The 15,032-nt window shown below is 44.0% G+C and overlaps 1 protein-coding gene across 5 annotated transcripts in view; it reads left to right on the top strand.

Moving 5' to 3' along the window:
* Window positions 1-8,745, top strand: part of TRABD2A (TraB domain containing 2A) — a 78,751-nt gene extending 70,006 nt beyond the window's left edge. Inside the window, exons 6-7 of one of the 5 annotated variants that reach the window (XM_066988246.1) lie at window positions 4,052-4,309; window positions 7,749-8,738. In XM_066988246.1, coding sequence (XP_066844347.1) covers window positions 4,052-4,309; window positions 7,749-7,929 — 439 coding nt within the window. In that variant the 3' untranslated portion in view covers window positions 7,930-8,738. Of the gene's footprint in view, window positions 1-4,051; window positions 4,310-7,748 lie in introns of those variants that run through there. The other 4 variants (XM_066988247.1, XM_066988250.1, XM_066988248.1 and 1 more) reach the window with 4 other exon arrangements.
* The last annotated feature ends 6,287 nt before the right edge of the window (window positions 8,746-15,032 follow it).

The following is a 15,032-nucleotide window of genomic DNA, read 5'->3' as shown; positions in this document are numbered from 1 at the left end:
TTTCAACACTTTCTTTCCCTTACACTGCCATTTTCCATTCTTTCTGATTGCTGTCTCTCAGCCTTGAATCTGACTGCCCAGAGTCTACCTAGTCTCTTTCCAAGCTGTCCCCATGAATGACTGCTCTCACGTCCCCTGCTCTTTTCTGCATTTTTAAGCCAAGGTACTTTCTGTTCTGGTTCATCTTGCAGCTCCTTCAGGTTATCCCCTTAGTGCCTCTCTTTCTCTCTCTGGGTGCCTTTATCTATCTCCATGGTTTCAGTTACTACAGAATGCCAAAAAATCTCCTCCTCTACACTCTGCAGAAAATTACATATGCTCTCAACTCACCTCTTCCTGGACTTATTGCCACCAGCTTAGGATCTGCAATGATTTTCTCCCCCTTCTTTGGTCTCTTACCAAACATGCACCCTTGGCGTCTCTCAGATATCTCCATTCTTCACTATAGTCACTGTTAAAAGACGCAGTGGAAAAAAGGTTTGATTGCAGTTATGGTGCTGTTTCCCTTTCATCCTCTGTGCCAGGCATGCTGTCCCTCACTTCTTGCCTCCCTGTTCCTCCTTCCCCACACTTCTAATACGGGGCTCTTAGGATAAATGATGACCCTTTACTCCTATGTGGATTGTCCAGGGGGCACATTCAAAGTCTTGGTCTATGCCAAAGGCTCCAGAAAGATGTGGTGCAAAATAATATCAGATATTTTTCTCCTGCTCTGGTTGCTTCACCTTTCTCTTTGCAGCACTTTTGCTGCCTTTTTCAGACCATGACATTCAAACTCTACCAAGTCTGGTTTTTGCTGTGATTCCTGACGTGGACATACATCATTAAGGCTACTTTCACTGAAACAGTGTCCAGCCAAGATTCATCCCTATAAGTATATCAGCACTTCCCCTAGCCCTGTTGCCCTCAATGGGTAGGTAATCTGACATAGAGAAACCCTCTGTGCTTACACACAAGACTTAACGATCCTGTAATACTGACTGAAGTCATGCTAGGCAACCCAGTGTATCAGTGTTTATGGGGATAATCAAAAACCCACACTCATTTTTTGTTGTTATTTTGGTTGTATCTAAGAGCATTCTTAGCTTAGGTATTCCTTAAAACAGCCATGGCAGCTTCTAAAAGCTTAATGAAAGGGAGTTCAACAGGTAATTGAGAATGAACAAAATCTTCCGCTGCTCTGTAAAGGAGTAGCTGTAAGGAAATTAAGGGCAGGCAACGGTGGAGAGGAGGGCAAGATTGTTCACCCATCAGGAACACAGGTGATCAATGATTCTTAGGGTAAGTAGGCACCCATTTCCTCTGACAAAACCCTGGGAGTTCACTGTGCAACCAGTTACTGCTGTGCCTTTGACTCCGTTTGGCACTGATTGCATCTCAGACACTCCATCAGCAATACTGGACAGAAGCTCTTTCCAGGAGCCTTGGTTTTAAAGCTGACTGAGTGAACAAGCTGAAGAAGAAGGCCCTTCATTATTTTCATTGAGAAAAGGCATTAACATTTCTGGATGACTTGGAAACTGATTTAAGAATATGCAGAGTTTCAAGAAAAATGGGAGTTCTGAAGGAGAACATTTGAGGTTAGGGTAAGACCCATGTCAAGAGTATGTCAGAGTCCTTGGGGGAAAGATGAGAGCACTTTTGTATCCGTGTGCCTTTTCCTGCAGTTGCTTAAAGGGTCTCTGGAAGAATCGCCTGCAGGAAGTGTTGAAGAGGAGGTTATGTGCATGAGTGTCCATTGTTCATAGTGCTCTGAGGTTGCAGGTATCAGAATAAATGGCTGGCCATGCATTTTGGAGGTTATTCTTGCTGTGCTTGTAGCAATGCTGAGCTCCAGCATCTCATGGCCATGAATTTTGGTAGGGAGTATGCAGGCAGGAAGGCAGTCTTATCCGGAGAGGAGGTGTAGTGGAGCCCACTTGGAGATTTTCACCAGTAAAGGACAGAGATATGGGGAAGCAAAATCAGAGAAAAGGGAACCATATGCAGAGGACCTTTAAAGCAATCAAATCGCATCCCTAGAACTGGGTGAGTGTCACTCAGCAGGGGGAGCTGGGGGATATGAGGATGTTGTGGAGGAGAGCTGAAGTGTTGTGACACCTCAGAGGTGGTAAAGTGAAACTGTGACAATCACAAAGATTCTGAGAGAGATCAGTAGCCCACGACCCATTCTGCAGTGGTCTCTGTCACATAAAGCTCACCATATGATCTGTCTGTGATTTTCCTTGCAGGAAATAAGATCAGATTCTCTTCATTTTCCATCTGCTCACTCCCCCATGGTCCAGTCCACAACCTCATTTATCCTCTTTCAGGATGAACCCTCTTTACTGTCCATAATAGAGATTTGTCCACAGTGATGGGCTAGCTTGAAAACTCAGCCATGCTGAAACGTGTGCTGGATTTCCTTCTTTCCATTACATTGCAGGGCAGAAAAGAAACACAGCCTATAATTCTGAGAAGGCTTCAGTGACTGAAGCCATGCTTCTGCACAGTGGCCTGTGCTCTTTTGTTATTTTTCTGGATTTCAGCTCAAGCCAGTCTCCAGCCTTGTCCTCTTACAGAAAACTGCTGCATTTTTTCTCTTTATGAAATAGCCTACAGATCAGTCTACTTGTGTTGTGCTCTGTGTATCCACGGAGTGGATAGAGCATGTGAGTTTGCTCAGGAAACTCACAAATTAGAAAAGGGGTGGAATCACTTTGTTCCAAACAACAACGAGAAGCGTGGGCCAGCAAAGCCAGGAGTGGACAGGAGACTGCATGCAGACTGCATGTCTCAAGAGTATGGATGGGGAGATGTTGCCTGCTTGAAGTATAATGAAACAGAGCTGGAGTAATCATGGTGGAGCTGATTGTTTCTTTGATACATCACCTTCACACTAAGCTGGGTTAGAATAGCCCTGACAGCCTTTCCTGGAGGCTTGACTGGGTGCTCCCTTGGGCTTCCTAGACTTCCCGTGTGAGAGGGCTTGTGTATGCATATAGTCTCACTGTAGCATGCTGAGGCTGCTTTGAACTTCCAGATAATGCTGCCAGACATAACCAGACATTTCTAAATCTAGGACCTACACATCCAGAAAGCTGAAGCCCTGACTTCTACTCCCTCACTACTTAATATAAATGCATGCAAAGCTTCCTTCTGCGTTGCGGTAGAGCTGCGATTGCTCTACCTCCTTCCCCTTCCCCCACTAAGTGGACCTCCATACTTGTCTGAAACAGCCCCCTAAAGACACAGGTTCATGCTCCTCAGTAAGCTTATCTGAATAGCAGGACAACATTATTTCTTTCTGCAGATCAGCATGGTGACAATAAATGTTTACACTAGAAGTAAATGCTACAATAGTGAGTTGAGCTCTGATCCCTTGTGTTTCAGACATGCCCCCTGACCTGATGCTTTATAAATGCTTTGTATTCACTACTCTGTACCACCTTCATGGGAGAGAAAATGCAATGATAGCAATTTTGGCACTGCTATAGCTAGTCTACAGCTAGTTGCTTGCAGACTAGATGGTCCAGAGGATTGTTTAATGGTATATTGAACTGTTTCCTTCTAAGATAATAATTTGCAAGATGCATTTCTGCAACCATGACCACCACAGTCTGGGCTAGCTCATTGCTTGCCTTCTCCTCCTGCCCCTTCTCCTCCCCATCAAGTTAGTTGGGTCTGGGCAGGAACTGCTGAAAGGAATAGTCTGGGCTGTATTCTGCAGGTCAGACTAGAGGAGAATGATTTGACCTTCTCTGACTTCAAGGGTGATTCCTCTCTTGTCTCTTTCTAGATATGCAATGTTATTCCCAACTGTTATTCTACTTTGAGCCAGACTGCATCCTTTACTCAGGTCCAGCTTAACTATTTCCAAAGCTTTTTTTATTAAAGAGAACCATTTTGATCAGAATATTTGCTTTAGGAAGAGGGGATAGGAATACAACACAAAGAAATAACCGTCCAGCCTGTATGCCAGGGAGAAACACTTGTTTCATATATGGTATCTGTACAAGGATTCTGCCTCAAAGCCCTTTCAAACATTATCCATGTTTCCTCCTTCTTCCAGCGGAAAATCCCCCAAAAGCTTGTTAGCCTTTTCATCGTCCTCACCAGCACACAGCCCCTATGTAGTGTCACAGGAGCTACCTCCGCCTTTGCATCCCCAGAAGGAGGAGGAGGAAGAGCTCTTGCCTCACCTGCTGCTCCCTGACGGCATCGATGTGCTGGAGAAGGTAGACAGGAAGTACAAAAAGAAGAAGAAGAAGCAGCAGAAGAAGCAAAGGCTGCGACAGTTTAATGACCTCTGGGTTCGCATTGAAGAAAGGTAGCTAATGGGGCAGGGGGGGCGGGCTTTTCAAATAAACTCAATTTTAACTTGGGCTGAGTAGGCCAAGCTTCTGCAAAGGCTAGGTACATGATGAGGGCAGGATCTGATCCTTTCCCTCACCATGATTCCTGCTGGGACATTTCCTTAAGGCTGCTTGTGCTTTCAGTGATTAAATAGCTTCTTCATGCATGGTTAGGTTTGTGGAAAATTATCCATAACAGGTGGAAGCCTTGCCTGGACCATTTTCTGTTCGAGCTTGAGAGATTGTAAGCATATGGTAGTACTCTTCATCACACACGGCTGGGTCCACTGGTAGATGGCACAGCCTGCAGTCTTGGACCTCTATCCAAGAGCTGCTGCATATGTGGAAACTCTTACATCTGGCACATGCGATCCTTGCATTTGGGCAATATTTATGCCCAGAGAGGATGTGGATGCCCCATCCCTGGAAGTGTTCAAGACCAGGTTGGAGAAAGCCCTGGACAACCTGATCTAGTGGGTGGCATCCATGCCCATGGCGGGGGGGGTGGAACTAGGTCAACTTTAAGGTCCCCTCCAACCCAAGCTGTTCTATGTGACCTATATGATTATTACTCAGCATTTCCAGTTGCTGTGTTCTTCCAGTGCTAAAGAATGTGCAATCCCCATGGCATTACTAGAGATCTGGAAAGGGGGATGACAACCTAATGCATGATTGAGTTAAGATGAAAAATGGAGTGTGCTGTGGGGAGAAGGTTCACACCTTCCCCCTACTTTTCTCTCACAAGAGCTTACTCACCTACAGGAACTATAGCAGCCTGGGGAAAAAAAAAAAAAAAAAAGAAGTGTACTTCTTCACAAACTATACTTAGGCCTGTGGCTAAACGTATACCTTAATGTTTCCCTCCTGTCGGATAACACACAGGCCTGATTCCAGCTCTTTTTATATCTCTGCCACATTCAGGTTGAAAACATTTTATTTTTGTGGTGCTGTAAATAACCAAGGAGGTCAGGATGATGGAGAAGAGCCTACAGTTCTGGGACTGAAGTTTTTATATTCATTTTATTCTCCCTCAAAAGTGTATTCCTGGTCCCCAAGGTACTGAGTATATCTCTTGTGCTGTGTTATATCTTATACCTTGGTCCCAGCTCTACCACTGCCTTGAGTAATAAAATTGCTCAGACTGGCTGCAAACAAGTGCAGCAGCTGTTTTTTTTCTGATCCAAGCATTCAGACATTGTCAAACTTTTTAGACCAGACTCCATTCCCTCTTTTCTAGAGTAATTTTGTGCACTTTCTCTCTGTTGCAACCTCCTTGCAACCTAAGTGTGAGTAGTTTGGAGAGAAAGGGAGACAAATGCACGTGGAGGTTTGCATGTTCACTGGCAGACCTGTACACAATGCAAAATTCACCGATACGATGAATCATTATATTGATCACATCTGATTTAGTGTTTAACATTTAATTTCTATTAATGTAGCTGATACCAGCTATTAATGAATAGGTTTTTGGAGACAATTTGTTTAGCTGAAACAGTAAAGAATGGTTTAGTCTTTCTGAACTCAATCACTCATCCTACCTGCACACCAACATGTTCAGTTTTTCTCACGCAACTATTCCCATGATGTTCAGGAGCAAATATGGGTGCCCTGATGTGAGTATCAGTGCCTTCAAGTGAGAGAATATGGGAGGATGAGTTACTGTGACTAAGTCAGAGGTGTTTTAGGGGAACATACTGGACTGCAAGTACTGCAAGACAATAGTGAAGTAAAAGCAGAGCTAATGACGGCAGCTTAGGAAACTATGGCATAAATACGGGAGCAGCAAACTCCTCCTTTCCTGTTTGCTTGTAATGTTTCCTATCTTCCTCTACTAACTGTCATCCTGTGAGCTAGAAATACACCCAGGTGCTAGATGATAGCGAGGCACCTGTCATTTAGACATAGCTCTTTGTAAAGCAGGGAGCATCGGCACGCTCTCTGCCGCCAGATCCCAGGGGTGCAGGCAGCCCTTGCTGCACCGGCTGTCTGTGCAGCCTTGGGCTGTGCTGAGAGCCCCATCTGCTGGCACTGCCGCCCCGTGTCCCCGCGGAAATCCAGACACGGGTCTCAGCCCTGCTCGCACTGCCCTGGGTGCCCTGCCACAGGTGGGTAGCGTGCTCAGGTTTCTGATGCATGTGCCTGGGACGCATGTAACTTCAGACCTCTCAGCATGGAAATGTGAAAGGCGTAGCTGGAGTGATTTAATGCGATCTTGTAGAGGGCTTGGCTGAATTGCTTTGGTTCGTGCTCCTGTATGCATGTATCAGCTGACAGCTGTATTTCTTTGTTGTGCTGCCAGCTGCTTCTCTGCTGTTGCTGTTCAAACCTCCTGTGGGGACGTTTGCATATGGAAGGGCAAGAGTTTTTGAAGAGGGTACTAGTTGCCTTCAATTTCCCAAAGCGTTTTTGCTTTAAAGTCAGCCAAAGTAAGGCAAGAATGGAGCACAGCAGCTAGGGACTGTGTGCGGGAGAGATGACTCCTTTGTGTTTGGCAGACAGGTTTGCTTTTAACTTTGTCAGACGTTGTCTTCAGCTTCCAAATAGCACCACAAGGCGCTGGGATGTATGCCAGCCTTATAGATGTGGGGTAACACAAGGCTTTAATCCACTGATCAAAGAGAAAAACACCTGTTTAGTACCCAGCCCTTCTGAATCTTGACCTGCAGTGCAACACTGTCGGAGCTCACCTGGCTCAAGGCAGTTGGTATTAGCAGCATGAAGTGTAAAATCCTCCTCCTCCACCATGTGCTGTCATGGTGGGAATGTAGCATTACGTAGGGTTTGAACAAGAATGCAGTTTCTTGTTCACTACCACCTCAGAGCCCTCAGTACTCCCAGAGATGCTTGGGGGTGCAGAGATCTTTTTTTCCCTGTGACTTTTCTGTCTTGGTCTCTAGGGAGTGCTTCCGGCAGTGACTCCTCCTCTCCTTAAAACATGTCATTTAAACCCTTTGTAATTCCTGACCCGTGGAAGGGAACAGGCAGCATAGGAGCCAGTTTGGTCCAGGTTAAGCTGCATGTACAGAAGTATGACTGGGAAAGATGGATTCAGCTGAAGGCAGGTGCCTCCTCCTGTAGAGCCTTGTTGAGAAAGCGCTGCTGCAGTGACACAGCTTTGCCGCACAGGTGCTTTTGTTCTTCCTTTCTGCTTAGCTGAGAGGCAGGCTGCAGGGTGCTAGGGGTGCTCACTCACCTGATGACTGTGGGTGCATCACCACCTGATGAGGCAGCGCTCTGACACTGGGTGACACAGTCCTTTGGTGAGCATGGAGACAGTACAAGAGACTATGCCTGCTGTCTCAGGGTGCCAGAAGATGGGCGTTGGGGAACAGAGGCTGGAGATATCCTGCTCTGTGGGCACCAGCCATTTCTGGGCTGAACCTGGGCTGACGTCCTTCTCTGCTTGCCTTGCAGTGCTACCGACCCTCCTCCGCGGATCCGCATCATCAACGGGTACATCACCGTCGAACCCCAGCCCCGGGGCCACGGACGGTTTAGCCACGCTCGCACGGACACCAGCGGCGCTCACTGTCTTTTCTGCCCTCTCTTGGCCTTGCTACTGACTTTGGCTGTGCATATGATAAGGCTGCATTGAGACGCAGGGGGAGCCGAGCGGCAGGGCTCTCACCTTAGGAAGCAGAAAAGGAACTTTTGTGGCAAAATAAACATAAAAGACTCTCTGAGAGGGACGCCTGTTCTTTGGGGTGTTCTTGTACTGCCTCCTTTTCCTGAGTCTGGATCATTAACACTGTTAACTGGTTTGACCTGCCCAATACAGGAGAAGGTATTTTAATGGAAGTGTTATTTATCCTTCTCTTGCAGAAGAATGATTTCATGTTATCCCATAATGCTTTGGGGAAGTTTATAATGTCGCTATAACATAGCTGTTGTTTAGCTGTATGAGCCCAACTGAATTACAGTTTTTTCACCTTTGTTGCCTTGTGTGAAGATTTACACACCACTAACTTGTTTATTAGAATGGTGTATTTTGGTCATATGAGCACAGCTGGGAGAAAGTTTGGTATTTTATGTCTCTACTGGTAACGCTTTTAATTCTTGCTTATTAGGGCTCCAGATTATATATAGAGGTTCATGACAACACCTTCTACAATAGAATAAAACAGTAAAGACTTGTGAACAGAATGTTTCTGCTGTTTCTGTTTAGTGCTGTTATAAGATGGGTACACCTGAACCTCCAATGGCCAGACAAGTCTCTGAAGCACTAATGTATATATATGGAAAAATAATTTCCTGGGGATCTTCACAATCTGCAAACAGTTGTTTGCTTCCAACATAAGAAATTCTCAAGAGGTGATTTGAGAACACCAGATTCAGGTTTCCCCTATCTTTCTAAATCGAGATTATATTGTTATTTTATGGTTGGATTCACTTTCTTCAGGAAAAAAAAAAATCCTTTATACTACTTTTCTGCACAGTTAGACTGCACTCCAGAAAATTTTCTACTGATTAAAATGGAAATCTCTGTTGTCAGACTTCTGAAATTGTTTTAAGTCTTCTGCTGTCTATTTGCAAAGGGCATACCATTGACTCTTGGTTCTAGGAGCTTTGGAAGTAGTGATGTATGTTATTCTGTCTCTGTACAGGACATTTTCTTGTGACCATGATTCTATGAGCAACATATCTCTCCCTCTTTTTAGGAGGGTTTCATAGCCTGGGAAGGTCTCATGAGATTTTTTACGTCACCCACGATGTAAAAAGGGCTTTGAGCAAATTTGAGTCTAGTGTCTTGCATGCACAAGAGTCACCTGCCCCAGTGAGACAACAAAGGATATGATTTTTTCAGGTTTCTCTTCCAATGCACGTACAAGTGCTTCACTAATTTTAATTGCCCATAAGAAGCACCTCTTTTCCTCATCCTTCTGCATGCACTGGAGGAGTAAAAAAAGTTCTGCCTTTCTTAACAGACTTTTCATCCCCAGATCTCAAATTCCAGTCCACCTCCAGGAGGACTGGACCTAAACAAAACCTCAGTTTTCTGAGGCAACAGAGAAAAACAGAAGAAGCAGAGAAAAGCAGTGCTATTGCAGTTCGCAGCAGCACTGTGGGGAAGTAAGTTTATCTGGGCTTGAGTAGCAGACAGCACCAACTCGTTGCATACTCCTTCTTATAGGAAATACTACAAAACCTCAGGATCCTAGAGACATTCTGGTTTCCTTGGCATTACAAAGCAGCCAGGCTGGTGATATGCTCCTCTGTCTCTCTGGCTGATCTTCCAGTGGTGTAAATTCTCAGAGAATTGGTTGGTCCAGACCTATTTCCCTTGGGCTGAGCAGACCAGATCAGAGTGGGGATAATCTAATTACAACAATGCAATGTAAGCCCAACAAACTGAGCAAATACTTGTGTATTTACCAGTGTATCTGAGGGGCCACCAAAAACATTACGTGAGAGTTTGTTCTGCAATGTGCTAGCCCATTCATTGGTTTTGCTTCTCCTCCCTCTGTCCTTCATCCTTCAGAAGTGCACGATGAGGTGGGACACATATTCAAAGTGCTCTGGAAGCACTTGAAGAAGGGACTGAGGGAAAGCTTCTCTGTCCTTTCTCCATTACCAGACAATGGCTGCTCTTTGTAAAACAGTCATAGGCTGACTCTTCCCTTTCTTTCCTCCTCCACAGTTGCTCCTGAGCTGCTCTTCTGTGCTGAGCGAAACAGCCACCATCACTTCTCTTATGTTGGCATGAGAGAGGGGTAACTATAAAACACCCGGGAATAACAAAGACCTGAACTACTACTGTGGATGACTCAGCCCTGGTGGTGTCACTCGTCTGTAGCTTGCTTCCAAGTGCCTCAATGTCAGAAAAATAGAGATATCCTTAAACTGTGGCAGACTGCTTGCTTACAAAGGCTGCAACATAATAGTCTTTCTGCAAAGCAACCAAATTCATTCAAAGTATTTTTGAGGGTCCTACGGGCTTGATTTGACACCTGTGGTCTCGATTAGTGGTTCATAGCCCTCACCTTTTCTTCCAGACCAGTCGTTGCTGACTGAAGTCTTGAAACTGTGACAGGCGTGGAGAGCAGACTGACTGTACGGTGCTACTCAGCTGCTAACAGTGGCCACTGTGGAGTGCTGGGTTTGACTCCAGCTGTTTCGCTCTAGTTCCAAAATGAGAAAAGTTTTCTAGAAGTTGGAACAGCCCGAGCTGTCATCCTAATGGCCAAGGCCTGATAAGTTACCAACTTTCTCTGGACAACACAGCATTAGGAAAGCAAGCATTCCCATCGTGTCCCCAGACAACTTTACTGTCTGTCCCTCCAAACCAGCCAAGGTGGCTTTGGTTGCCTTTCAGTTTCTCCTGGGACTCTTTCAGGATTATTTGGAGTAGCAGACTTGATTCAGAAATCACTGTGAAACTACAAGTACATCCTTCTTCAGTACGGGGTGAAATCTGCTGTCTCCTAACTATTACATGCTTCCACATCTTCTAAGTGTACTTTCTTGTGTCTGAACATCCAACTCTCCCTTTCCCATTTGCTTTCCTTTGTACTTAGTAATTAACCTGTGCACTCTGATCTTTCCTTCCTTCCCGAAGCTGTTTTTAGGTGACGGGGACTGTTGCCATGGGTTCCTTGTGGTCAAGATTTCTTTGTCAGCTGGGAGGTTGGTATCTGCAAAGTTATTAACAGAATTTGAAAAGCCACTCAGTTCAAAATGTACTGGTTTGATAATATATTTCCCTCTGGATTAAATTGTAGCCTTGGCAAATACAGGGTTTCTCTTTATTTTGGCAGTTGCCGTGCTCCTAAGAAGTTATAATCATCACTGATGTTCAGCAGCATACTGTGATTTCTTGTGAATATTTGTTGCTTGACTAAGCTTTGCTAATGGACTACTTTGCTATGATGGGTATGCTATTTAATCATTATAAAACTTCACTTTTACGTACATAGCTAGGAGAAAAAGGCAGACAAATATCCCCTTTGGGAAAAGGCCTTGCTCATAAATTCTTGTGTTTCCTTAGTTGGACTTTGCACTTTATCTCTACTTTTTGGTGAAATGGACCATGTGTTAAACACCATTTGTTCTGAACTTCGTTCACCTTCCAACAGCCACCTCCTGCAATTTCACAGCTTTTCTTTTCTGCTCCTTGTAGCTTTTAACACATTGAGACTTTATTTTCTGGTATGATATTTGATTAGCAACTTGGACTTCTTGTGAAGCATTGTGGGAGGCAGGACTTCACCCAGTGCACTTTCTTAAAAATTAATGTGCTCCTTTATGACACAGCTTTTCTCTGAACTGTGAATGCCCCTTAGCGAGCTGGGGATCCGGTGCTAGTTTATTTTCATACCCTTTCAGAGTAGGACTTGAAAAATAAAATTACTGAAATAAAAGAGATGAAATTATTGTTCGTCAGATAGGGTCTAAAAATACTGTACACATCACTCCTAGGTGCTAATGTTAACAATGTGAGAGGAGATGTATGAGCTGTGCGGATTACCTCACTCTAACCTCTGACACTCCTTAAGAATCTTGCATGGTTTTGTTATTTTAAAGGCGCGGTGGCATAGAAGATCGCAAATTAATGGGAAAAAAAAACCAATAACAAAGAAAAAAACACCTTGTTCAGTGATTCACATTTCTCTTTTCACTGAAACTTTAAAAAGTTTTTTGGTGGTGGTGGTGATTGGGATTTTTGTTTGTTTGTTTGTTTTGTTTGCTTGCTTGTTTTTTTTTGTTGTTGCTGTTTGTTTTTTTTTCCGGTTTGAAACCATTACTATAGCAAAATCATACTTCCAAAACTGATCAGGGGAAAAAGTACAGGGATTACAGAATGTGGGTAAATAAATAGAAATGAATAAATCTAAGCATTATTATTATTATTTTCTTCTCTGTGCTTCTTCTGTACCCTCTGCAACAGAACTTAAGGGGAAGATACAGTGCTCCTCAATCGGGGAATAAGAGCAGGGCACTACAAGAGAAGAAACTTGTCTTCAAACACTAGGGTAGTTTTACGACTGGTCTGTTCTGTGTAGAGTTTAAATTGACATTATTCCATGAATAACTGGCATAGTTCAATGGGTTGTTGTAGCCCTTTTTAATCAGTTATTTAAAATGCTGTGACACAGTGTGTAGAAATCATGCTGACATCTCTTACTTGAATAACCAAGGAATGTTCTTTAGAAGATGTTATTTCTCTAGCAGCTTGTTCTCTAGAAATTTCAGACAACTCGTGTCACTTACCCTTACCTGGCTTTATCACAATAAAATACCTAATCCATGTAAATTAATAAAAGCAAAGGTGAATTTGCTATATCTGTGGTGGAGCTGACTAACATATTCTACCCTTCTACCCTGCTCTATCCAGATGTCTGTCCTGTAACCACCAATGAATGTATGTGAGGTTTATTCAGGTGAGGTCTTGTGCTGCAATTAATGTAACTTTCAGGAACACAGTCCTTTTGTGGTGCAGGTTTGTCCTTACTGGAGAAGACTGTGCGTATCACTAAGGGTTGGAAAAAGGCTCTAACACAATGTGATAACACTCCTGCTCACAAGCAGGCCACAGCTATACCTAGTGGGATAAATGGAGTAAAATTAGAAGCATATGGTGTTGCTGGGCACTTCCTGTGCTTCAGGTTAGTAACAGCCATTCAGCATTTATTCTCTGAAGACTGCTCAGAAGATACCTGTGGTCTAGACAGAGAATTGCGGCTCCAGCCTCTCGTGCCCTGAATCTTTCTGATGTGTGTCTTTCTGTATGCATATTATTTTCACCACTGTTCAGCCATACCTTACTGAAGAGCTAGGTTTTCCTGAGCTCAGGCAAGTAGCTGTTTAGTGTCCCCTGTTAGTGTCCGGGCAACTGGGCATCAGACAGTTCAGAAAGCCTCCAACCTACAAACGCTTTGTTTGGCTATCGGTAAAATTATGGGTAAATTACCTTCGATCATACAACTTGTATCTGAAGTCACTTAATCCTACAGGTCAAAAAAACAAACAAACAAAAACCTGAAGAGTTAATTCCCTCCTTCTACGCTGAAAATCAAAGTAAAACAAAACAAAAGCAGAGCTTTGAATTTTAAAATGTTGTTTGTGTGTGTCTTCATATCATTTGTCAGTAGGTGAATAAGTAATTGAATAGCCGGGATGACAAATACGGTGCGGTCACAGCTTCCCGTCTGATGCTTGTGACAAATGACTACAGGTGGTTTGTGCATTATCTCCTCATCTTTTTGTTTTAGCACTGTTCCCTTCAAGTCACTATATGTTTATGCAGCTGACAACAACAACAACAACAAAATGTATTTTGCCTTTGTTTCCTGACAAATGTCACTGTATGTGCAACGTCTTGTTTCTCTTTAATCCTCCTCTTCTTCCCTCTGCCAGTCCCTCCCTCCCCCACTCCAGCTCTGAATTAGTTTGTGCAATTTTAGTCAGTTTCAGCAGAAGGTCAGGGCAACTGCCTTCTAGATGTAGGCACCCATTGTGGGAGCTACTTCTGGGGTCCCCCAAAAACAAGAAGCAGAGCTAGCACCCTTTTGCTGCCAGATAGCTCTGGAGTTAAGAGTACTCCTTTTCAGCTCTCTCCTGGAAGTGATTTGAAGCCACAGCTCATCCAGGGCCTAGCACCCAGTGAGAAATTAAATGAGAGGAGGTACTCCTTTCCTGTTTAGGGTGCATGGAATATTTAAATACTTTGTAAGCAAAGGGCAAACAGGACTTATGAGCACTGTGGTTACCAGCATCTGCCTGGGACAGCTGACCCAACTGCGGGATGGGCGCCTTCCTGCGGCCATTTCTGTACTGTGTGTTTGATAGCCATTGGATCCAACATGTAAACATTCCTGAGACATGTTTGAGGCTATCAGGTGGTGGCAGAGTATCTCAAAAGATGCATGCAATACAGACAATCAGCCCTCTGAATGACTGAAACCTTGCATACTCACAGTGACTAGTGTTCAGGACTAGCACACACGACACAGCACACATTGTGGAGTATCTGCTCTGTCTGAGGTGGTTCTGCTGACTGTACATCTTCTCAGGACAGCACAGTGGGATGTACAGACAGGGGCTGAAGGCTGCTGGTGGAGCTAGACTCCTTGAGGACTAAGTGCTAGTGCTTCCTTTGTGGAATTGCACCAGGTGTTACAGACACAGACAGACAGAAAAGCAGCTCTGGCCCTGTGATTAATGGGGAAATAGTGCTCTTAACAAGGCTGTACTGAACATGTCAAAAAAAAAATATCACAAAGTGCTTATCTCCTTCTTCCACCTTCTAGAAACCAAAGCTTTGAATGCATATTTAAAGCCCCTGATTAGTTTAGTGAGTATTGACTATAGTCTTATCAACATTTGTATAGAGTTCAGTGAGAGGAGGCAGTCTCTACTAAAGAAATGGAAGAAATTGCATATTTTGGTTATGTTTAGGTGAGCAACAGAAGAAAATATGCCCCTGTCTTTTCAGGTTACATTGCAATAGATGTGCTGCTGCATGCAGGCACACATTGTGTTATTGTGCTGACCTGCCAAGTCCATCTGGAACATGGTATTTGAAAACATAGCAGGAGATGCATTTTGTACATCTGATTTGAACACAGTGTAATATTACAAATTATTATGAACTAGTGGCACATCCCAGAGCTTGCTAGGAGGTAAGGCAACTTTCTTAGACCTTCTGATGGTGGGTACAAGGCCTCAGCTCCACATGGAAGATTAAACGGTATGTTCAGC

The sequence above is a fragment of the Anser cygnoides genome, chromosome Z (assembly GCF_040182565.1).
Source record: "Anser cygnoides isolate HZ-2024a breed goose chromosome Z, Taihu_goose_T2T_genome, whole genome shotgun sequence".
NCBI lineage: Eukaryota > Metazoa > Chordata > Aves > Anseriformes > Anatidae > Anser > Anser cygnoides.
The sequence above is the reverse complement of the archived record's forward strand: the minus strand, read 5'-3'. Positions and strand labels throughout refer to the sequence as shown.